Source organism: Filicampus tigris, chromosome 12 (genome assembly GCF_054856515.1).
Source record: "Filicampus tigris isolate MCC_2025a chromosome 12, RoL_Ftig_1.0, whole genome shotgun sequence".
Taxonomy (NCBI): Eukaryota; Metazoa; Chordata; class Actinopteri; order Syngnathiformes; family Syngnathidae; genus Filicampus; species Filicampus tigris.
In genome coordinates, this window is record NC_141228.1 from 20,615,293 (window position 1) to 20,639,892 (window position 24,600).

Consider the following 24,600-nt stretch of genomic DNA (forward strand, 5'->3'; position numbering starts at 1 on the left):
AAAAAAAAAAAAAAAAAAACTAGATACCTTACCCGTGCTAGATGCCCCACAACCTCTGCGGTTGAGTAAATAAGGTCTGTCATGTCTGTCTCTCCATCTGTCCGTCCAGCCATGCAAATTCAAGAATGAGGTGGCGTTATTAATTTTTGTGGAAAATGTATACAATGTTATACAAATAGATGCCTTAACCCCAACTGGTATCCACTGCAGTTAAACTATTTAATACTTCCTGTATCCATCCATCCACCCATTGTCCTATGATGAGTTTTTTTCGGAAGGGGGGATAAAGTGTTTAAAAATTGATACTGCACCCGCGGAGATGCCTGTTAGCTAGCGAGCTAGCTAGCTGTTTTCGGCTCATTAGCATGAATGAACTAACATGAATAAACTGTTTCAAAATTGCTGTCTATCTACAGATCTGTCATTATTTTTGGAATCAACTCATGTTTAAAAATGGATGCCTTACCCCGGTAGAGATGCCCCGGTATGCTCTGCAGTTGAGTAAATAAACATCCGCTAATGTTTACAAATTGCTTCCTAATCAATGAACACCGTTATATCCGCGATATGAGGAAATACGGTAAATAAGAGTGTTAGTTTTGTAACAAAAAAAAAAAGTCCGTGATCAATCAGTTGAATATGTTTTGATGGTAATATCACTCTTGAGTGTTCGGAACTCCCGTTTTGATAAGAGACTGAAGTCAGCAATCGGTGAGAGGGCCTCGCCGGAACAAGAGAGGACCTTCTGAGAGTCACCGATGCCCCTCCGTAGTTGTTTATGTGATCTGACGGCACAAGCATGACAAGGCTGATCGGGCTCAAATATAAAGCATTACTGTACCTGCGTGTGTGCGCGCGTGTGTGCATTGGCAGCCTTCTGGCGGCGCTTGAGGGACAAACAGTGAATGAAATTGGTGTGTGCTTTTTAGAGCATGGGGAGGACGGGGTGGCGCGGTCTTCCCGCCGCTCTGTGATCACTGGCATATTTAGACTAATCATTGAAGAGGGGGAACGTGTGTCTCCCCGAATATGAGCGGCACGGCGCACGCTTGCCGTGCGCGCGTACATAAACGGCTCAGGCTGCGCACTGCACATGTCAAAGTGGACCCACTGGCGGACACGCGCAAACGCTCGCGCGGGCTCGCAGGCAATGTAACAGAGCGCTGCTTGTGTGGATCAGCCCCAAATTTTCCACACAAAGAAAAGTGTCCCCTCGCACAAAGACAGAAAGACAAGAATATACGCAGGCACTCACTCTCTCTCTCTCTCTCTGTCTGTCTCGCTCTCTCTCACACACAAATACACACACACACACAGCCAAATACAGCTTCCTGCGAAGCATAGCCAAAATGTACCAAGCAAGACACAAAAACAAGGACACATACACACACTGTTGTTTTTCTGTCACACACACACATGCACACCCCCCCCCCCCCCCCACACACACACACAGTCTAATAGAGCTTCCTGTGTGGCGCAGTCAAAATGTACCAACCAAGACACAAAAACAAGGACACACACACACAGTCTAATCGAGCTTCCTGTGTAGCGCAGCCAAAATGTACCAAGCAAGACACAAAAACAAGGACACACACACTCTTGTTTCTCGGTCTGTCGCACGCACACACATATGCGCACGCACCCACGCATACGCGCATAGTCTCATACGTCTTCCTGGGTAGAGCGTCCCAAATGTACTAAGAAAGATAGAAAGACAAGACCAGACACGTACACGTTTTATAAGTTTTATTTACCCGAAGGCTGTCCACATTTGAGCACGCGCACATGCACGCACATGCACGGTCTAATCGAGATTTCTGTGGATCAGTCAAGCTGTCCCCTCCAAGACTGTCTTCCTCAATACCATAAAGGCGGGACATCAAACGTGAGGCCGCACAAAGGTAGCAAGACAAGAACACACGCGCACAAACAGGTTGTGCAGCCCGTGTTTTCTTCCGTTGACCAGTTCAAATGTGTGTAACGTGCTCTCAAAAGTGACCAAGATAGGAATACAGAAACACACACCCTCATTTCTTTTTTTTTTTTTTTAAACTCTAAAAGAACCCCCCAAAGTCTTTCCCATTTGGACACACACACACACACACACACACACACACACACTAAACAGCTCCATTTCTTTGTCTCAACTTCTGGTTGTGATTTAGGAGCCGCTATTCGTTCAGCGCCCTCCCCTTCACGCGCGGTGTGTCTACGTGTGTGTGTGTGTGTGGGGGGGGGGGTCAAAGGAAGGCAAGCATGTTCCACCTTCCGGCCACCGACTAATACTTGGAGACGTCTTCTCCTCCTTCCACAAATGTCTTCATTTCCTCCTCTTCGTTCCCCGCCACCTTGGTCGTCGCGCTTCATTCTTTGTGTGCGTGTGCGTGTGTGTGTGCGCGCGTGTGTCGTCCCCTCTTTTTTCTGGGCGCGCGCGCCACTGCGGCGCATGGCTAGCTTCCGCCGCGCCGTGGATATTTCTGTCAGCCTCCATTTATTTATTGATGGCGAACGCTGGTGAGCCCGCCCACACGTGCGCTCCGTGCGGAGCCGCTCTTCCTCACCCCTCCTCCTCCTCCTCTTCCTCGGCCTCTGTTGCCTCAGAGTAAATATTTGTCAACCTCCATCCCGGCCGACCCGGGAAGCGTTGGCTCGGCGACCTCAGGAAGCGCTCCGTGCTCGCCGCCTGGCTTGGCGGGAGGGTTTGATGACAACAAGTCGCGGCAGAGTTGTTGGAGTGAGCCAATGAGGTCTTCGGAAACAAGAACGGGAGCGGCGAGTGGGGCTGCGCCATATCGGAAAAACGTGCCACGTGCTTGTTGGATGCGGTGATATCGATATTGTTGCGATATTTCACATCTTCCTCAAAAAAAAAAAAAAAAAAAAAATACAATTTTATATCATGAAAGGAATACATTTTTTTTCTCATGCAGCAAAATTAACAAGCTCAATTAATTTTTAGCTAATTAATTGTAATGAATTAATTGTAAAAATAATGTTCAACTATTGGCTGGCGATGCACATTTTAAGTTTGGTCAAATTCAGATAAAAGCATATAATTCCACAAGAAAATGATTGCATGTCTTTGCGATATTAATATTGCATGAGCCGAAGTCATCGATATTTTTCCGATATATTGTGCAGCCCAAGCGGGTGGCACTCATGTCATAGCCCCTTGACACAAATAAACGCCTCCCTCTCGTAAAAACCCTCCCTTTAGGGGACGAAAATATATGAGTTAGATTTATTTCATTATTTGATTGACGCTATATCCTTCCCACATTAAAAAAAAAAAAAAAGTTGATCACATTTGAACGATGCCGCTAACCAAAACAGCAGTACCTACCGTCCTTCCATCCAGACCACATTTATTGACGTTTTTGTGGTTTTTTTTGCACCCGAGCGATTTTCCATATCGGCTCTCCGGTTTCCTCTTTGCTACTTTCTCTTTTGTGAAACATTTCGACCCTTGAGCGGGCCACGTGCCCCCCCCCGGGGGGGGGCCCTCCTGGCGGTTCCAGCGAGTCCCACAGACCAGCCATTGTCTCGGGAATGCGTTTTTTTTTTCGGTCTCCTCCCCCCCGCCCCCTCCTCCTCCCTGTCTGGCAGGCAGCAGCCAGGCTGAGGTGTTGTTCGGTCTGACCACTTGAACCCCGACTTTTACCTCGAGAGCGGAACCGCCGAATACGCCGGACTCGACCGCGCTCGCGTCTCGCTAACTACAAAGCACATTTCCCGGCCTTAACTACGTCAGTCGATTTGTGGATGGACCTCGAAAAAGTTACTGCCCCGAGGAATTGCGAGCTGTTTTTTCTTTGTTGCGCTTTGAGTTTACCACCGCCGCTCGATGGCTGAAATTAACGATCAATTCACCGATTGAAACGATGAAAGCCGTCACTTTTTCCGATAAAAAAACTCTTTTGCGGCGACATATTTCATATAAACACACCACAAATGACTGTTATGGGACAGATTTAGGAGCAGAAACATCTATTTAGGAGTCGTTTGAGTTTCTCTCAGCTGGCTATGATGCGTAGCAAAAAGCGCCTTCCAAACTGCACCTTTTAAGGCGGCTTTTTATTCACCGCATTTTTACTTGTCCTGCGTATAAGGTACGGATGCGGGACGTCAGGCTGACAATTTGTCATTTTCAGAGGCGTCACGTCGCAGGTTTTTGAAGATCAAGGTCAGAGGCTCAAAGGCGTTTATGTTGAAAGCGATGGTCACTCTCGCTCGTTTGTAGAATGGAATATTCTAGCGCAGTGGAGGTCGCCATTATCGTGTTCTACTGTAGTATTTGTAGCTTTCAGTGTGTATGGCTTTGAAAGGCAGGTGAGGCCTGGGCAGGTGAGTGACGTGGGTGTCCGTGAATGAGCTTGCACGATGCAGTTTTAATGGAACCAGTTATTTATTTGAATTGTAATTTTTTAAACTTTAATTTCTTTTCCGATATCATTTTTTTTTTTTTTTTACATTTTTAATTTCTTTTCCTATACAAGCACCGTGTTTTTGATGAACACGGAGACCTACTGTATTGTAATGTTGGTCATTATCATTTTGCTTTGAATTGCTTTGAGTCGATCAATCGACGAGACTCACACCGCTCGATGAATTCATTATCATGCTAATAATGCTAATGCTAAAGGAGGAAGCCCGGGGGGGGGGGGGGGGGGGGAATGCAGTCCACGTTGCAGCTTAGGTTCGTTCATGCTGGCTCACCCCTCGACGTCATCCGGCGATGGAGTGACCGAGGGGATGACGCGACATGACGCGCAATAAAATGGTTCCCTCGTCGCGGACCACCAAGTGAATTTCCCCATTTATCAAAACGTTTCAATCCCGAGCTGTCGGTTTGGCCTTTGGAGGTGGAGGTGGTGTACACGCTGTTGCCTCGGGGATATGAAATGGAAATCAGTTGTGTATGTGTGTGTCTCATCGGCCAATCCCCCCCCCCCACTCCCCAACATCCCCCCCCCCCCCATGTCTGGTGCTCAAGAGGACTGCTCCTTTGGGAATGCCTCTTCCTGCCTGGCTCCGCGCACACATTAACGCGCGCATACTCAGACGTGCGCTAAAATAGAAACGGGTTGAGTGGATCAGACTGGCGTGCGATGGTTTTAAATGTCTCGCCTGTGTCTTGTCGGTCGCTAAGCGGCGCGGCGGGGCGGGGCGGGGGCGGAACGTCCGACGGGGTGCGGGTGGTGAAAGTTGAACGGACTCGATGCGCAATCCTTACGCAGCTCGTTTCCGCAACATTACGCAGGATAATGGATGCAAATGTGGAGTGGGTTTTGAGCAGGTTTGCGTTACTTTGACCAAAAGTTCGGGTTCATTGTTTTGATCCATCAGATCGGGTTGTTGTTAATTGTGTCGTCGAGTTAAAGGCAATAGAATGTAACATTGGTTTGGAAATGTTGATGGAGGTTGGATTGCTCAGTGGGCCACACCACTGACCCAAAGTCACACGGAGGTTCAAATTCCGGTCAGGGTGAACTATAACATCCTGTTGGATCCCTCGGCAGGACCTTTTTGCCGATTCCCAACCACTGCCGGTCCCAAGTGTGAATAAGAAACGGAGAAACTGTACCATATCATGCACCAAAAATAACCCAATACACACCAAAAAGGAACAACACATCTTTTTGGGTTATTCATTTGAAAAAAAAAAAAAAAAGTTGGGTCAAATGAAGAACCTACAAAAAAAAAAAAAAACTTTTTTTTTTGTATCAGTGCAAAACAACCCAATCTTTTGGGTTAAATGAAAAACCCATAAAGTTGGTCCCTTTTTGACCTGTATTGGGTTATTTTTTGACCCATCTGATTTTAGAGTGTGCAAGTGGCTCACTGCGGCAACCCCTGACCGGGTAAAGTTCCGTCTTCTTCTTAGAAAACGATGGTGATAAATTAAAAATGAGTATTATTTCCAACCACAGCTATACTGACAACCTGCTGACCTATTTCTTGGTAGCTTTAAACGCATCAGGTAGTTTTTATCAGAATCTTGACTAAACCTCAAGTCACTGTGCTGGGTACAAATAACCCGGCATTAGGGATGTAACGATTCACTCAAGCCCCGATTCCATCGATTTTTGATTTTCAGTTCCTGATTTTCGCTCTGTTTCGATTAAAAAAAAAAAATTGCTACTATGCGTGTCTCTGTGCGCTAGTGTGGTTCTGCAGTCATGTTTGGCGCAAGCGCATCATTTGATCTGCACATTCAAAACGCGCTATGCATCTGGAATGAAAAAAAAACGATATAATGAATTGAATCAACTCGATTTTTTTATTTTTTATTAATCGAATCGATTAATCGGGGGGCGATTCGATTTTGAATCGATTAATCGTCACATCCCTACCCAGCATTGATTTGATCCCGTTTGAACCGAGTCAGCAATTTCGGTTACTTTTAACCCAGCCGTTTTCAGCGTGCCGCTTCCCCATCCTAGTGCACCTTTTCCCTCTTCTGAGCAGACGGGAAAAAAATAAAATAAAATAAAATAAAAAGAGCGAGCACTGCAGCAGAATCATATGAAAGAATGCTGGAGAATAAGTAGGTAGATATTACTAACAAGGTTGCCAGAAACTGTTTTCATTTTTAATCGTCCCGTAGGAGGTCTGGCTGATGAAGTGTTCTGTTATGTTATTACATCTTGGCAAAAAGTTGGAGCTGCCTGCGACACGTTTCAGAGGCAAATGCGGAAGCTTGGATCACACCCCAAATGCAAAGATTCTCATGGCCAGTGTTTGCAGTTTTCTCAAATACGCGCTGGATGTGCCTTTGCCATCGCAAATCCTTTCTTGACTGCTCAAGAAACGTTTTTCCAAGTCGGTGTTTGAGCCTTTTTAACTGTCGCACTGTATACGTGTGACATGAGGCCCTCCGCATTTGACAGCTTTGCAATTTTTGGGAGGCATATCGTTCCCTTGCCCCCGGCTGGCCGATTGACATCGGGGCGGCGTTGCCAAATGCCGCCTGGCAAGACGTTTGTCCGTCTTCCTCCTTGACAAGCGCTTCAACGTTTTTTTTTGGGGGTGTCGTTTGCAGTTCAGTCACGTTTGGCCGCCTCGCTAGCTGTGCGGCGTCATTATTGGGCGCCTCATGACGGTGGGATTTTCGGACAATGAACCGCCGCAATATGATTTCGAGCATTTGTGACGCAACGGCGGAATGCGCTTTGCCGGAATCGCATAACTCGATAACGCCACATTGCCGTCAATCGGAGCAAATTCAGTTTTAATATTACATTAACATATTTAATCTGTGGAGCTAAAAAAATCGTTCATATTTCCTTTGTCCCTCCAGACTTTAGAGATACCCTTTCTGATAATATCAGAGGGCTGCTCGATGATGTGAAAAATATTCAACACGATTATTTTGGTAATAATTGAAATCACGATTATTCAAACGATTATTTATTTTTTGGTACAAAACAAGAAAATGTTGGAACGTAAAAAAATGTAAAGACAACTACATTTCTTTGAAACACTATAATTATGTCAGTTCCAACCCGAATGTATCAAATTAGTTAATATAAAATAAAATTTTAAAAAAAGGAAATGTATAAATTCAAGTATGATTTCCTTGTGTGTAAACAAACATAGTACGTTGGATGTAAATGCATATTAATAATCCTTTTTTTTTAACGATTATGCCAATTTTGTAATCGCGGCGCGTAATAATCGTAATTGCAATTGAATTTCGATCGATTATATCATACTGCATAATGCAATGTTCTTTTCCATATAGTCCATCCATTTTGGTGCGATTAGATTCAAGTCGTTTTTGAAAGGGTTTTGTTTGCACACTTGTTAAGGCACTTTTGCACGCGTCTAATTGCCTTTAATTTGATTGACATTTGCTCCCCTCACCTCCGATTGTTGACGTATAGTCATCAAGAAGGGAACATAACAGAAACGTGTCGCCCAGCAAAGCAACGTTAAATGCCACTCTGTATTGCTCACAAAATGTCATGAAGTGAAGGGTGTGCGAAGACCAGCCGCGCGCGTGTGTGTGTGCGTGTGTGGCAGTCAGGGAGGCGCGCGCGTGTGTGCGTGTGTGTAGGTGTTATTTATCATGAGGCTCAGACACTAAATGCATTCCCGGTGTTTTTGCTGCCAATCTCCCTACCTTTTGTGGCGCCAAGTCTTTTTCGTCTGCCGCTTCAGTTTGCACACTTCCCGGCTTTCCGGAGAATTCCGCCGGCTTCGCACGGCAGCCGCTGGCCTGCGGAATTTCATTCACATGCGGCAGGTACAACCACGTGCGAGCCGAGTTTGATGGGTTTTCATTTTTTGCGCGGCGCAGTGTGGCCGTGCTTCTGTTCTAATGGCGCCGCCCGGCCCCCACCTCCCCCTCCCCCTCCCCCCTTTCCCGCCATCTTTATGATTAGTGGATGGCGGGGTGAAAGCGCGCCGGATGAAATGTGCGCTCGCTCTTTGATTTAAAGGTGCCGGCGGGTTGTTTTTCACCTCGGAGGATTTATGTCCGTTAGTCTTAAAGGAAAGAGGAACAAGAGAGCAAGAGTGTCTTTCACTCAGAGATGCGGCAAAAATTGCCACAGCATTTTGACGTTTTTGCCGTTGCCGGGCGGGATATTGACGCATAACTTATTTGCTCCCTTTATACGAATTGTCGATGAAAGCTGGGGCCTTTGGACAAAGTGGACTTCGTCATGAACAGTTCGTACACCTTCGGGCTTCGGCTAGAAAGGAAAAATAACACTTCCGTAAAAAAAGCCTACTAGAACAGCTGAAGTTTGCAACTAAGTGGAGCTAAGTAATTGTGAAAACATAATAAACTGTAGCTAGCTAACGCTCACCAAACTAAATAACTGTAAGTAACTGTAAAAAAAAATAAAAATAGCTTCATACAAAGTGCCTTGGAACAGCTGAACTTTATTTGGCGTTAATCAGAGTCAATTTAAGGGGTGGCAGCTACGCGGCACAACATTACTAGTTTGTAATTAAGTAACGGAAATAAAGAACTGAAATAAGTGACTTACTGTTACCCTAGCTAACTGTGATTAAGTAACTGGAACTAAGTAACTGTCACCTAGCTCACTCAGTTAGGAACTGTAACTCAGTCATGAAAGCAAAGTAAGGTCATGGAAAAAAATGTCAGGAACAGCTGAACTTTATTTTGGCATTCACCAGAGCAGCAATTGTGTGGGATTGGTTCATTTTGAAGACACTAAGTAAATAACCGTAACTAAGTGATTGTAACGATAAGTAACTGTTACTGTAATTAGGTAACTTCCTGTAACTAAGTTATTGTCAGCCAGCTAAACTGTAATTAAGTCACTTTAACCAAGGAACCAAAGCCCATATCGAGTGAGCCACAAAACAAAAATGGCAAGAAAAGCCTCCCAAGAGCAGCTGAAATTTGGGGGCGGGGCTTCATCAGAAATTCAAATGCTGCTGACTTTCATCTAATATGAGTTTGAATGCTATTAGATCATTTTAAATGCAGGCTTTTTTTTTTTTTTTTTTTTTTTTTTCCAACATGAATTGTACGTTTATAGGTCACATTTGACCTTTGACCTTTTTTGATACCCCAACAACACAGAGACTGCTGATATCCACTGTCAATTGCGCGTCGCAGCCGCACTTGAAAAGTAAACAAATGAGTCACCAAGAGGGGCGACGCCAACTTGTCCGCCCGCCGCGTCGAGCAGCCCGCGAGCGTCCCCTAATTAGCCGCCTTAATGATCCTCAATCAGGCACCTAGCTGCAAACGCTCGCCCCGCTCGTCGCGCGTGCGCCTCGCTCCCGATTCTCTCTCTCGCGGCGACGCGGATCGCCTAATGAGCGAGTGAAAGGCCACGGGCCGAGCCGTGTCGGGATCACGGCGCTGTTTGTGTGTGTAATTAAAGAGCAGTGCCAGCAGGGGGTGGGGGGGGGGGGGCGCCGTGTCGGAAAGGGTCACCCGGGTGAGCAGCGGGCCGTCGGCAACCTCTGGTCATTAACTACCCACGCTGCCCAAAAAAAAAACAAAAAAAAACCTCTTTTGTGTGTGCGTGCGGTCGGTGCGCGCGTGCGGAACCGCTCACTGAGTGACGTTCCATCGTTCCATACTTGCGTTGCTCGGGTGCTATGAATTAAAGGGAACACATAGAGAGACGTTACATTGTAAGATATTGTGACTCACTTCACGAGCTGCTTACCGAGCGACGCTCCCAGTCGAGGTTTTGAGTCAAACCAAACATAAAACAAAGAGAATTACTCAACCGTTTAAACCAACTGCACCGCTTTGCAACCCAAACTCGTTTGTTTTTTTTCAAGAATATGTTCCCAGCAGGGACCCGCTAGTTGAAACGCGGCGTTCGGATTCATTTCGCGTTTGTGGAATAAGTGTTAATCCACCTGTTTTTTTAGCCATCTCCGGGGGCGGCCATTTTGTCGACTGAATGTGACATCACAACTGCTCACAATCACCAATCGCGGCTGACCTGTTTTCTGAATCGGAGCCGTGATTGGTGGCTGTGAGCAGTTGTGATGTCATTTTCAGTCGACAAAATGGCCGCCCCCGGAGATGGCTAAAAAAACAGGTGGATTAACACTTATTCCACAAACGCAATATTTATCAGAATGCCTTTTTTTCAACCAGTGGGCTTGCACCGAACACATTCTTGAAAAAAAAATGTTTGCGTTGACTACGGCTTTAATTAAGATGAGTCAATTTTGCTTAATGCTAACTAATGTCTTTATTGTCGCCTTGTTGTAAGCCTTTAAGTAACTAATTGAACACAAGTGGTGAAGCAACACATGTAGCAGTGCGAATTGACATGCATTGATTCTTGATCCTTTGCAGAGAATGACGATCACAGTCTCCATCTTTCTTCGTCCGTATTATACTGCCCCCAGGTGGCCGAGGTGCACACACCAGAAAGAGCAGCACAATGTCCATCGAACTGAAGTCATTTTTAAAAAATTTTTTTGTATTCTATTGAAATATAATCACTTTATGTTTTCATGAAGTGAAATATCATTGAGCTCTCTTTTTCTTATCAAAAACTCATTAGAAACCATTTTGGAACCGTTTTGGAAGCCATTTTGACTCAAGCTGTAAATTGTCAGCCGTGCTTCCTTGGCCGTGTGAAATTATTTCCTCAGCTCGGGTAGTATTTTCAGAACAACGACCGCATGTACTTCATGACCGGTGTGCGGTGACCCTCGTGGAAATCCCGATTTTTTATTTTTTTTTTCAGGAGACTATTTTTGCAGTTTTGCACATCATATTGATACCCACAAAAACGGCCATTTTTGAAAAAAAAAAAAAAAATATATATATATATATATATATATATATATATATATATATATATATATGTATATATATATATATATATATATATATATATATATATATACACCTATCAGGGATGTGAACGATGATCACTTCCAAATCTGAGCGCGGGAGAGACTTTCTTTTCCGCGTCACGACTCTCTTGTCCGCTGCGCCGTCGCACACCCCCGCCTGCGCTTATCACGGCGCCATCGCCGATTATTGGTCCACTTGCCGGCGAGAGGGGAAAAAGAGGTGAAGGAGGGTCGCGACAGAAGGTCCCCGGGAAAAAGGATAGTGGGTCATGACGGTAGCCATGAGGAATTCCCGACTTTGCTTTGTGAGGTTACGGAGACTCCAAAACAGCAACCTTGACTATTTTGCGTGGAGATGGAAAAAAAAAACAAAAAAACAGATTGACGGACGGGGGGGGGGGGGGTCGCCGTAGTAGCGTGTCGGTCTGCTTGTTTGGAAGCAGATAACAGCGGATCCATTACTCCCCCGGTAGCGGCGATCGGATCCCGGCGCTGATACAGACGCTCATTCACTGTCTGAGGGCCATCCAAGCCCGCCTGGCAGGCAAAGTAGCCGTTGGCGCGCAACTGAAGAGCTTCGCAAACCCACGGGCCAAAGGAGAGCGGCCCGGCCCCTCTGTTGTTGGAGAGAGCGAGCAAATACCAAGCGCGGACGCCGCTGTCAGACTTGTTCAAGCGTCGCATCTGCCCTCATCTGCCCGCAATTACTCACATTAGCTCGAGTGCGAGCGCGCGCGCGCGAGCGACGCACATTGTCGTCCCAAAAAAAGAAAGAAAGCGCGGCCACAAAAAAGTGCTTTTTGTCGTGGAATTCAATGTTTGTCCTCCGTCGGGGGCTAATGCTAATGCTAAAGCTCCGTAGCCGTTTCTGCGCTAAAGAGGACCGGTTTTGCGAGGGTCGGTCAAAATGCCTTCGCAACAAAATAAATGAGCAAATACCACTCAGGATCGCGTACGTACGTTGTGATGACATAACACTTTAGTCAAGAGGAGAATGAGGGCAGAAACAAGTGTACTCTATGGAGTATATTAATAGTGCCCAACCGATTAATTGGCTGCCCGTTCAAGAGGCTCATATCGGCTCTTTTGAAAATCGGCATAAATCAGCTTTTTTTTTTTTGCCGATTTTTTTTTTTTTTTTTTTTCCCCCTGTACATTAAAACATAAGACAAAAATAATGACATTCAAAAAGTCCTCCTCCCAAAAAAGGTCAAAAATGGGCAGATTTTTTTGTTGAATTTTTCTCTCTGTTGTAAAGATAAACAAAGCGTCGCTGTCCTGTGAAAAACACTTGGCTCCAATTTTGGAAACTTTTTTAAATTTTCACATTAATGCGATGTCTGTACCTCTGAAACACCATTCATGTAAAAATTGTAAATTGTATTGTAAAATAGTTCTGCCTGTAATTCATATCTTTAGTGTGTTTAAGTGTTAAGAGACCAAGAAATAAGTTATTTTATTCACTATATATTTTTTAATTAATGGGTAATCAGAAATTTATCCTGCCAAATATCAGAATCTGCATCGGTCTAAAAAAAATAAACCAAAAAAAAACATATCGATCGGGCCCAATATAATACTACAGACAGCAAAAACTAAGGCACAGCAACAGGATTAGATGTGTGTCATTCAAGAGGAGACTGAGGGCAGCAAAAAAAACAAAAAGTCAGTCAATCAGTTGCACCTAATTGGAGACACGATGTAGTGTAACGCTGCCAGGCCCAAAACGGAGGCATAAAAACGGGCCAAGCTAACATGAGCATGTGTGGAATTTAAAACGGCCCGATGCAGCAAAGTGGAGACTGTGGAGCATGATACCGCGACGTCCAGGACTAAGTCGCAACTACAGCGTTAGCTATCTTTAGCATGTGTGTGTGTGCGTTTTTTTAAACATGACTGTTATTCAAGACGAGTCAAAGGGACATCAAGAAAACGATCTGCTGCAGCAAAGTGGAGACTGCGGAGTATAATCCTGCAGCATTCAGAAGTAAGGCTTTGCAACAGGATACGCTAATGTCCCTTTCAGTGTTTATCAGCGCACTTGTACGCGATTCCCGTAACCGCCCTATTTTATTTTTTTTCTTAGTCGGCGAGAGAACGGGGGGGGGGGGGGCGATAACGGTGGACAACAGAGATCCATCTGACTGCATCTCTCGTTTCGTTTTGCCTCCCTTCTTCATTTTCATTTTTTTCTCCCTCTCGTTCTCGCTCGCTCGCTCGCTTTCCCTCCGCCACCCCGGCCATGCTGTTGATTGACGGCCTGAGGGTTTTAATGGGCACTGGAGTGCAGGAGCTGAGGTCGGGGTTGTCATGGCAACTAGGAGAAGGAGGCCTTTTGCTGCTGCCGCCGCTGCTTCGGATTCACCTGCGTAGTGTGCGGAGCCTTGTACACTTCTTGCACATAAACAAGCACAGTAAAAATCAAATAGTGAACGTCTTGACCCTTTAAGTCCTCTTTGGAGGCAGAAATGGGCACTTTTTTTTCCCCGTACGCCACATCCCCCAACGCCCCCCCCCCCCCCCCCTCCCTCGGTTGATTTCTATCCTTCTGTTATAGATCATGCTCCCTGGTATGTGAGCTGTGTTTCTAGGCAGCCTTCCTTCCTTCAGCTCGCCCCAAAAGCGCCAGCAATTAGGCGTTTTATTAGGGCCAGGTCGGGGTTAGCGGGGTGTCACGTCCCGGGGTATTTTCGTAAGAGAACATCAAACAAAGTGACTCATTCCGCTGAAGCGAATTCCCAAGGAAAAAAAAAAAAGGTCTATTATTGCCTTTGCTCGAATTTCACAACACGTCCAAAACAAACCTGTGGAAGACAAACCAGGGCGGGACGTGCCCCGATAGCCTGAATAATAGAGAACGGGACAGTGTGACCCAATGCAAATAAAGTCCGACAGGACGAAACCCGCGGAAGGGAGTTTCCCGAAACGGTGAGCAGCTTCATGCAACTAATCGAATTCCAGCAGTTTTACAGCACCGTTGACAATTTGCTAGTTTCCGAGGTGCTGATGACGAGTATACGAGTGTTTTCAAATGAGTATTTCCACGACATTCTTGGAAATCCCGACGTCCCGTCACTGAGCTATTTTTAGACCAGGCCCCGCGGGCGAAAGAGCGGAGGTTGTGATTTCGACTCGCCGGCGTGGCCGCCGCGGTCTGGTTTGCTCGATTGTCAAATCATAGCCGTCCATGCTGTGGCTCAATGTGTGCTCCGCTGTGTGTTTTCCAGAGTGCGGCCGCCGCCCCCAGCCCGGTGATGGGCAACATGCCACCCAACGATGGCATGCCGGGAGGACCCATGCCCCCGGGATTTTTTCAAGTAAGGACCACAAACAAATTTCACTCGTCAAAGCTTTGCATTGGACAGCTGCTGTATAGTCGGTCGGTCACGAGAGCACTTAAATTCCGCTTGTACTTTTTTTTTTTTTTTTTTCTCTTTCTCACCGTCACATTCTGCTGAACAAATTGCATTGTCTTCTTTTGACACCCTTAAAACCGCCGGGTCAACCGTAACGCAAATTGGGGTGGAATAGCTATGAATACTTTTTACGATATGCTTTTTTTTCAGGGCCGACGCCGATTATTAGTGGTCAAGGAGGCCGATAACCGATATTTGGAGCCGAAGTTCATTTTCAGTGAAAGGGAAAATATTGGCATCAAAATCTAAAGAGAAATCGACTCTTAACTTTGTTGTAACTTCTTCAAGCATGTTTATTGAACTGTTTGCATAATGTTGATTTTATTTCTTTTATTTTTTTTTTAAATCATTATTACAAGAAATTTTTGACAGTATACATCTGTTGTAAAATTGTAACAAAAAGTACAGGGAGCACCCAGGGTTGCCAGCATGTCTTAAAAAGGGTAAATAAAAAATAAAAAAAAGGCCGATGCCGATATTCGTCAAAAAGCCAAATATCGGTGCCGATAATCGGCCCGGCCGATAATCGGCCCAGCGCATTGGGGTGAGGATTTGGCCCAACACATTGCGTCAACATTTTGATCCAACGTGGCGTCAAAACGACTCATTCTGATGAGTTCATGCCACCGAGAAATGGATTACCAGGATGTCCGTATAGCTGTGTTTGAAAATAATACTATTTTTAGGATTGTACTTCTCCCCCTCACTTCTCCGATTTCAAAACATTGTGCAGCATTCAAGCTCAGTGTCCGCAATTCAGTATTCATTTCTTCACGAATGTCTTCCTCGAGTTACCCTCATTATTTAAGCTGCCAAATTTTCAGCTCTTCGGCTTTCCGTTTCTCCGGCCTATGCCCAGTTTGTACGTAAGGCTCCACATCAGCAATGACAAAAACCTGGGCCCCCTCCCATCGACCACCCTTCAATGCATCCTTCTGTCTCCTCCTCCTCCTCCTTTTTTTTTTTTTTTTTTTAGCCTCTTTAGCTGCCCTAATCCCCGTCCAGATGTGCGCCCTTCTCTGTCCCACCCCCCGCCCCCCGCCCATATGTCACACGGGCCGCTTGTTGACTCCTGGTGCACTTTGTAGCATTTTCTGCTCCCTTTGTAGCCCAACTAGCCTTGGCAGCCTCCGAGTGTGTCAGGGAAGGTGGAAAGAGAGGGGCCTGCCCTCCCTGGTTTGTGTTGCTTCGCTAATTCCTCCTGTCATCGCTGGTCTCTGAAGGCCGTCTACGGGGTCTCACTTTGCACAACACGCAAGCCTTTGGCAGCACACTTTACTTTGACCCACATCCAACTAGTTTGAGACGGGAGGTTTTATAATGGCTTTTGTCTATTGGAGGGAGGGCGCCTCGATGAAATGTTACTTAACAAACAAAACAGAGACGATGGCATGGCGATGAGCATTCATATTCCACGGCTGTTTGTCTCATGGCGCCGTCCTTGAGCACAATATTCAAGGCGCTGCCGCGCACACTGCCGTCTTTTATCGTGTCGGAATTGAAATGTGCTGAAATGTACTGTAAATGTACATATCGATATATATATATATATACATATATATATATATATATATATATATATATATATTAGGGCTGTCAAAAGATTAATCGCGATTAATCGCAAATACGGACTTTTACGTAGTTTTACTTAAAAGGTTACTTGACGGCTCATTGGAGGAATCCCCCCCAAATTTTGCACACTTTGCACCGCCAAATTCAAAGACCATATTTGTTGGACATCTTTGGTGTATCGCTCAACTGGAAAAGAATCATATTCAAGGATCAAAGAAAGCTATTAGAACAGCCTTTGAGTTGAAATATACATTTTTCCACATTCATTTCTAGATTTTACTCAAGTAAATAACGGTTCAAAGCTTTGTAAAAAATGTAGTTGGAAAAATGCGATTAATCGCGATTAATCTTTTGACAGCTCTAATATAATATATATATATATATACTGTATATATTAGGGCTGTGCATGGATCGGTGGTAGCTCAAATTGTGATGCGAATTGGCCGTAAAACACTTGTAGAATCCGATTTTTCAGGTTATTCGAGTGAGAATGAATTATAGCATATTGTTGCGTGTACTAGTGTCACAGGAAAGTTTGAATGTCAACACGTGTGACTGTATGTGTGCTGCGTATGGACTCCCCACAGCGTCGTGGAAGTGTTTGGGGAAGTGTTTGCGCATGCATGGGAATGCTTAGCCGGCTAACGAGCATTCAACGAAACGTCAATAAAGCCCATCCAGGCCAGGTGTCACCGCCTTTGTCGATACTTTGCGGTTGGCCTCTTAGCACAAAGCGACTTTGCAAACTTGGACGCTGGATTGTTGAAACAAACAGTCCCAAGTTAGCTTAGCGCTAGCTAGCCTGTACGACAGAATGGGTGGTTTTAAAACTTGACCAAAAGCGAAAAAAAACACCCTGGGTTTTTGCGCGTTGGCGAGTGTATGGTGACGTATCCTGGAAGTTTAAGTTTGAAGTTATTTTCAACTAAAAAGGAAAACCTTTCCTTCGGTTGACGCGGCTAGCTAGAGCGATAGATCATGTGAAAGTCAATTACATGAATAAAATTGACAATACAATGAATTAAAATGAGTAATGTCCATTTTTTTTTTTTTTTTTTTAAGAAAACCTGACATAAAATGACTTAAAATGGATATCTGGAAGGAAAAAAATGAAGGCGACAACAATAGGACAAACACTTTTGGAATATCTCTGTACACACGCGTACCGTGTGCAACACATTTGCATGCATGTCCATGTGCTCAAGGATGTGCGTGCGTGCGTGCGTGCGTGTCGGGGTCGCGCAGAATGTTAATGATGTATGAGCAGTGCGCAGGCAGGCAGGGAGAAAGCTATCTGGCGGTGTTGCGTGAGTGACACGGCGTTCCATAAATAGACCTCGCGCGCATGACAGACAGACAGGCGGACAGACGGGATGGCAGAGGGGATGCAGCGAAGTAACAAGAGGAATGGATGGATTTATTTCAAGCGTGACCACATTCTTCACCGTCTTCATTCTCTGCTCTCGCTCGCCGATGAGACCGTGCAGCCAAAACGGCAAACGCAAATAGACGTGCGCCTCGTAGGATATCTTTGCAGAACATAGCATTCGTTTCTCTCCAATTGTGATTTTTTATTTTTCAATTTTTAATTTTTTTTTTTCTTATTTCAAAATTGTCACATTTCATTACATTCAAACAGTAGGTCAAGCTCAGCTCTTAAGCGTGCAATTTTTTTTTTCAAACATTTTCATTTTCAAGAAAGGGCTTTTGAGGGAAAAAAATATGAACTCATTTACAATTCACAACTATGAAATGCGCCGCGAGCGACATTCACCCAACCGCATAGCTGAAGTTGAACGTCGTTTTTTTGTTTTTTTGTTTTTTTTTTTACATGGTGTTCGCCATTCACTCCGTGAACTGCGCCGTCATTTCTGGCGACGGCGACGAACACTTCCTACCATCTACCGCGGCACATGCTCTGCTGGCAGGCTTTCTGCAAAGCTTGCTGATGAGCTGATCATTTGAATCGGGTGCGTCGGAGGACGGAGACATCAAAAAAACAAGGCTGGAGCGTACTTGGCCACCCCTGCCCTCGTACATAAAATTTTAGACAGGAATGAGCAAGGGATGGCAAATCCAGGTCTCGAAAATAAAAACCCTGCCTGCCACAGTTTGGCGGGGCGCAACTCAACCGGAAGGTAAACAAGCTCATTTACCTAAGCGTCACTCACATCCAAAGCGATGCAACACCGCCATCCACTGGTGCTCGCTTGTAAGTACCGTTACGCGGATGCTTGAATGTCACAGACGACCTGCCGCCACGCCCACCTGTTGACAAACCTACTTGAGGAATATATGGATTCCAGTTGACAAATGTAAACCTCCGCAGTAGTCAATCAGTTCATTTCTTCAGCAATCGCTTTTTCTAGTTATTGTTATTATTATTCATCTTTTCTCTCAATTGCCAACATTTGTGCCTGGTGTCAGCTCAAGTATGACAAAATATGTGGAAAAAAAGGGGGGAAAAAAATCTGTCAATATTCAAATCTTCTGGTGCCAAATTGCGAATAGGCAAGGGTGGACTGTATTTTTATGTGGTAATACCACCCATCGCTACTAGATGGCAGACAGAATGCCCTGTTTCAAATAGTGGGCTTGCATAGAACATATTCTTGAAAAAAATAAAACATAAATTGCGTTGACTTCCACTTTAATGTTGATTTCTTGTTCAGCAGTTTTGTGCCATCCTTGAATGGTCATTTTTATGCAAGTGAGCCCTTTGCACTGGAAAAAAAAAAAATTACAGTGGTGGTTATGTGCATTCTCATGTTGTTATTTTTGTTGTTTGCTTTAACCCCTTTTTTGTTGTGTTAGGATAGTGGATCTTTTTTTATACATGCATTGAAAAATGAAAAAGAATTTTTGTCATACATCTGTTTAGAAAGTGCGTGGTCCTCTGCGGCTCCCCGAGTAGCACTGATGAAAAATTATGCCTGCCCCCTCCCCCCCCCCCCCCCCCGGCCCCAAACATGCAAGTTGCCTTAGATGTACAGTTTCATGTAAAATTATGCCCCTAAAACAATGATGTCCCCAAAATCACCGCCGAGAGAAGTGGTCCGAAACCAACGGAGAGATTAATCGCCGCGCGCTTTGAAGCAAACGCGGGCGAAATGGCTCCGTGCCCCTCTTGAAACTTCAAAAATGACACAGACTACTGCGCGCTAGTTGGAGTATGACATAGCTGAAACCGGAGCTGAAAGCACACACGCTGCATTCCTGGCGAGCTGACATTCGCTCCCTGCTGAACTTAATGGCCACCGCCGTCGCCAGTCTTTTCGCACTACTCTCGCCTTTTTGAACGGGGACGATTTCTCCTCCCATTCTTGTTAAACTCTCACTATATCCGTCCGAACAATGCCGTGCCATGCATCTCCTCCGTTCCTCACACAGGACCCTTTTTTGCCTTTAATTAACACAGGCGACCCGAACCAGAGAGGCAAGGGCGAGGGGCAGAGGTGGGACGAGACCCCCCCCCCCCCCCCGCCATCCCCGCCCCCGCTGCATGCAAACAGTCGATAGATGAGATGCGCAAAGAGAAAATAAGACAAGGGGACGGTGCGAGGGTCCAAACGGCGTGCGCGTCAGGTATACGAGGCCCCTCCCCTACCAGGCGAAGTCCATCACTGCTGCATCACGGCCCTCTGGGGAGGACAGGCAGAGGGGAGGTGGCGGGGAGGGGGGGGGGGGAGCGAATTAATGATAGCAGCAGGAGGAGGAGAAAGAGAGCACACAAAGGCATCGGGAGACTCTTTCACCGGTGTTTTTCGCATGCGGAGGCATTATAATCGATTAATTGATCTGTAAGAATTCTGCCGAGTGTGTGTGTGTGTGTGTGTGTGTGTGCAATTAACTGGGTGACATTCACGCTGTGGCACAACTCCTAGGGCCGGCATGGTTGAGTATGACGCCGGCATGGAAACAGGGGTTCAGAACATGTATTTCATTAAAAAAATAATAATAATAATAATTAAAAAAATAGACAATGAATAATAAATATTTGATGGTGAATGTTACAAGTGGTCCATCCGTAGAAGCCATGGCACCTTGAGATACGAGTTGAAATCGTGCCATGTTGGTACTCGTGTCTCAAATGTGATTTGGACCCAGAAGCAGACACGACGCCCAATTGGAAGAAGCGAGAGTCTTATATATGAAAATGCCAAGTAACGACGGAGAAGCAGGGATGGAGGGAAGAAAGCTTGACATTGTGACATGTCAGTGAGCAACTCCAGCTTAATTACCGAGAGACATCAGGCCCATGCCCAAGACGACAGAGGTGGGCATTTTACTCCAATTTGCGGGTCCGTCAATCACCATCCGTCTGCCGCCTGGATAACCCGCCGGCGGACCAAATCGTAAACATCTATCGGTCGGTCCGTCTCTTATTTTAAACGCGCTTCCGCCTACCGCGTTGAGCCATACTAGCTAGCCAGATGAAGCTCGTCGCTTGCTAGCTTATGTGGCGCTAAAGTAGCACCGAGCTTTCCTACTTCCCTGCATCGGCGACGTACGTGCGCTGCGCCACCTTAACGCCCAGTCAAGCGAAGCTTTTTGGCGACGGCCTCGCGATTCTCAAATCTGTGATTCTCAGTTTTGCTATTCAGTGTGTTTTGATGAGGCGCAGAGTGTGAATCTGCGACGCGAAACAGCTTTTGAGCCTTGTGGATGGGTGAACAAAGATTCATTTTTTTAATAATGACTCTTGGACTGATGACTTGAAATTGGATTATTTCCCGTGGCACTGTGCCACGACACACTTCATGTGGACATGTGGAAATACAGTGTTAAAAGAAGACTCGGGATCATTTGTCAACGCTGGGGACGTAACGGTGAATCGAAAATCGGTTTAAAATCGATTCGTCTCGATTAATCGATGTGATTAACCCTTTCATGCATGGTTGTAACTACAGTGGACAGCTATTGAAAAGTTGCTTTCGCCTATATTAATACAACTAAAAAATTTATATTTTTTTTAATGTTATTATTTAAAATATAAATTTTTTAGTTGTATTAATATAGGCGAAAGCAACTTTTCAATAGCTGTCCACTCTAGTGACCACTTTGCATGACAGGTTTCATCGAAAATCGGGTTGATTAAATTCATCCAGAAAATGATGTCTTGAAAAGTTTTCATAGCACATTTAGCGTATGTGTGTGTAGTGTGAACGTGAAGGTCAAAAGATGCTTTTGCGCCAAACATCATTGCGTATTGCGCTTGTGGATGGCTGCAGAACCTCGCTAGCGCACAGAGACAAGCGCGGTAGCAATTTTTTAAAAAATCGAATCGAATCGAAAATCGGGAACTGAAGACCGAATCGAATCGGGGCCTGAGTGAATCGTTACATCCCTAGTCAACGCAGCGTGAAGGAGCACGATAAAAACCTAGATGGCGTCAGTGCAAACGATATAATGTTGATCCTCCGATCTGCGGTCAAACACACACACACACACACACACCAAAAAAAGATCCAAGAGTCGAGAGCTGCTGGCATTTTCAACACACAGGTAATTGTAGTGCATCCGGGACGCGGCCCAACAAGAGGATTAAGTTTGATGACACATTTAAGAACAAGCGGCGCAAGTATCAAAGACAAATTCAAGGAGACCCTTCAAAGCGGATGCATGGCGAGCACGTGGCGAATTAGAGAGACACCTGCTTTTTCCCCAAAAGGTAAAAGACGCATGTCGGCTCTGATCGCTCTCACCACTAAGTCGTCTGCCACCGCGGTCCGCAAAAGTGTTGAAACGCGAGGAGCTCAAAATGACATCAATGTCTAAATGTATCATAACGTTGTGGAGACACGGGAACAGAGAGCTCAGGGAAAATCCCTGAAAGTTGTTGGGCCCAAATATTGCGAGGGGGGGGAAACGTCTCATACGGGCCAAAAAGGTGTCACTGGCTTCGATATGAAAAGCCGCAGAGGAACGGGACCATACTTGACTCTTATCGGTGCTGCTTGTCTCGCCACCAAAGTGACGCCTAGCCATTCTTCCTTGGGGATTCCCGGAGAATGACGGGCGCTTTTCGTAGCGTCCTTGATCGCGTTCACTCAAGGTAAACATCAGCTGTGACGTTTGCCTCAGACGCCAATAGACTTTTAATAAAAACATTTTTTTTATATATATAGCTGTCGTCCTGTTCAGGGTCGCGGGGAAGCTGGAGTCTATCCCGGCTGACTTAAAACGGGAGGCGGGGTTACACCCAGGACTGATCATCCGGTACTACAGTGAACCGCCGCCTACTTGTTAGCTAGACACATGAAAAAAAAAAAATCGGATTCTTTCTGTAAAGTGCTACAAAGCCCTGGCTAGTAGCAAAGTCATAATCGGTGTCAAGGAAGTATGTTGGAGGATACGCCTCGGGCTGTTCTTAGATCTTTGTATGTTGGCGAGGAGTTAGCAAGTGACGGAGAATCCTCGCCGTACGAGTTTGTTGTTGCTCTGAATTTAAGAAGCGCAAGCTAACAAACGACGGGACGTCTCATTAATGCTCGACATTTGCTTTTGCGTTTTTACGGGTTGGGAAGGCGGCGTACACGCTACTTCCGGTGCATTTTTTTTTTTTTTTTTTTTTATCAAATCAACTGTAAACCATTCATTTTTAAGAATAAGTCACACGAGGAGTTTTGAATTATATGAAAGTGTAGTCGTAGGCTGTGAAAAAAAAAAAATGAAGTGAGGTTTTGTTGCTAAAAAGTCTATTTTCAATTACTGAAAGCCGCTGCAACATGATGCACTGTTTGGAATTTAACAATGCACTTATATTGTGGGAAATAAAAAAAATAAAAAATGCTTGAATGAATGTGTATTGCACATACATAAAAATTGTACCTAAAAAGACATTCCTAAAAATGTTCTAAAAGGTTCAATGCAAAAGTTGAATACAACAGAACTGTACTTGACAAATGGACTACACTGGAACATTTAAGTCAGTGATTCCTTTGTGTGCCACTAGAGCGAGCCACCAAACGTTGACGACTCAACTCAAACATTTTCTTTGCACGAGTTGGTCGTTGATGCAATTTAGGGGCCGAAATTGGATCGAGCGGCGCACAGAATGCAGTAAACAAATCTTGACCGACACGGCAGCAGCTGTCACACATACTAAGCGGTAGCCGCCACGTGACAATAAATTGCTGACACTCAATTTGGCACAGAGAGTACAAAACGAGCCGCGTGCTGCTTCACCGAATCCGAAACCATCCTTTAAACATATGCGTCGGTCCGTTCGGGGGAACGTTTCCGTCGCAGCGGTTCTAACGCTTACTCGGCCATCGTCATGTAAACATCCATCATTGAGCCTATCGCGCGTGTTTGGCGGCTCGAACCCGGAACTTTCTCGGCCGCCGCGCCGCGCCCGATCGACACGGGCGACTCGCTGCCTTTCTATCACGTTTAATGTCTCTCATTCGGCCTTGATAGCATGTTGTCATCTTGTCACCGTGCTATATATATTGTCAGCTAGCTGGAGAGCTCTCTGGAATGTTAGCAAGGAGTGACAATGTGTGTGCGTGTGCGCGCGGTTTTGTGTGCGTGTTCGTGTGTGTGCGCGGGCTGTTCCTCCTGGCTTTGTTTGTTGTGTTCAGTGATGCAGGCTGCTTTGTATTCTCACTCCCTGTGTGTTTCTGCGTGTGTGTGCGCACGCGCGTGTTTGTGTGTTCCCGGTGCCGGACTGCAGCTACACACTGCCCTCTAGTGGCGCCCGAGCTCAATCCACCAACAGGGGTAGGGATGTTGCTGCTGCAGCTCTTCCTTAAGCTGAAATGAGTGTTTGGGAAAGCGACTGGGCTGCGTTGATGCTTTTGTGGTCCCGTGCCAAGCTGTTATCTCCTTAGCCGGCTAGAAAATGATTTTATTAATTGCTTCATTTAACGCCCCCTGTGCCCCTCCCCCCCCCCCACCCCCTCGCTTCCTCCATTCCTGGCCGCTCCGACGCAAACAAACACACACGCGCGCGCGCACGCGGTGTTGGCCCGTGTACACCTCGGTGACAGTTGAAGTGTATTTTCTCCGCCGGGGGACCTGCGGAGGGAACAGCGCGGTCATAAAGGCCGTATGCCGGCCCATTCACATGTAATGGCGGGAAGGCCCGCAGAGGCCCGGCCGGCCGAGGCACTGCGCTCCATTATGGCGCATTAGGGGGGGGGAAGAGTGCGCGCGGGCCGTTCTTCATGCTGTGGGGGCATGAATCTGTTTACGCAAAGGCTACCCACGCCATCGCCCCCAAACCCCCCCCCCCCCCCCCCCCCCCCCCCCACCCATTTTCAGGGGCATGAAGCAAGTTGTCTTCATATAA

The 24,600-nt window shown here is 45.8% G+C and overlaps 1 protein-coding gene across 2 annotated transcripts in view; it reads left to right on the plus strand.

Moving 5' to 3' along the window:
• The window catches only part of ssbp4 (single stranded DNA binding protein 4), a 96,784-nt gene that overhangs the window by 55,072 nt on the left and 17,112 nt on the right, over positions 1-24,600 (plus strand). For both annotated transcript variants that reach the window (XM_086046750.1, XM_086046751.1), the window contains exon 5: positions 14,544-14,633. In XM_086046750.1, the coding sequence (XP_085902876.1) occupies positions 14,544-14,633 (90 nt within the window). The remainder of the gene's footprint in view (positions 1-14,543; positions 14,634-24,600) is intronic.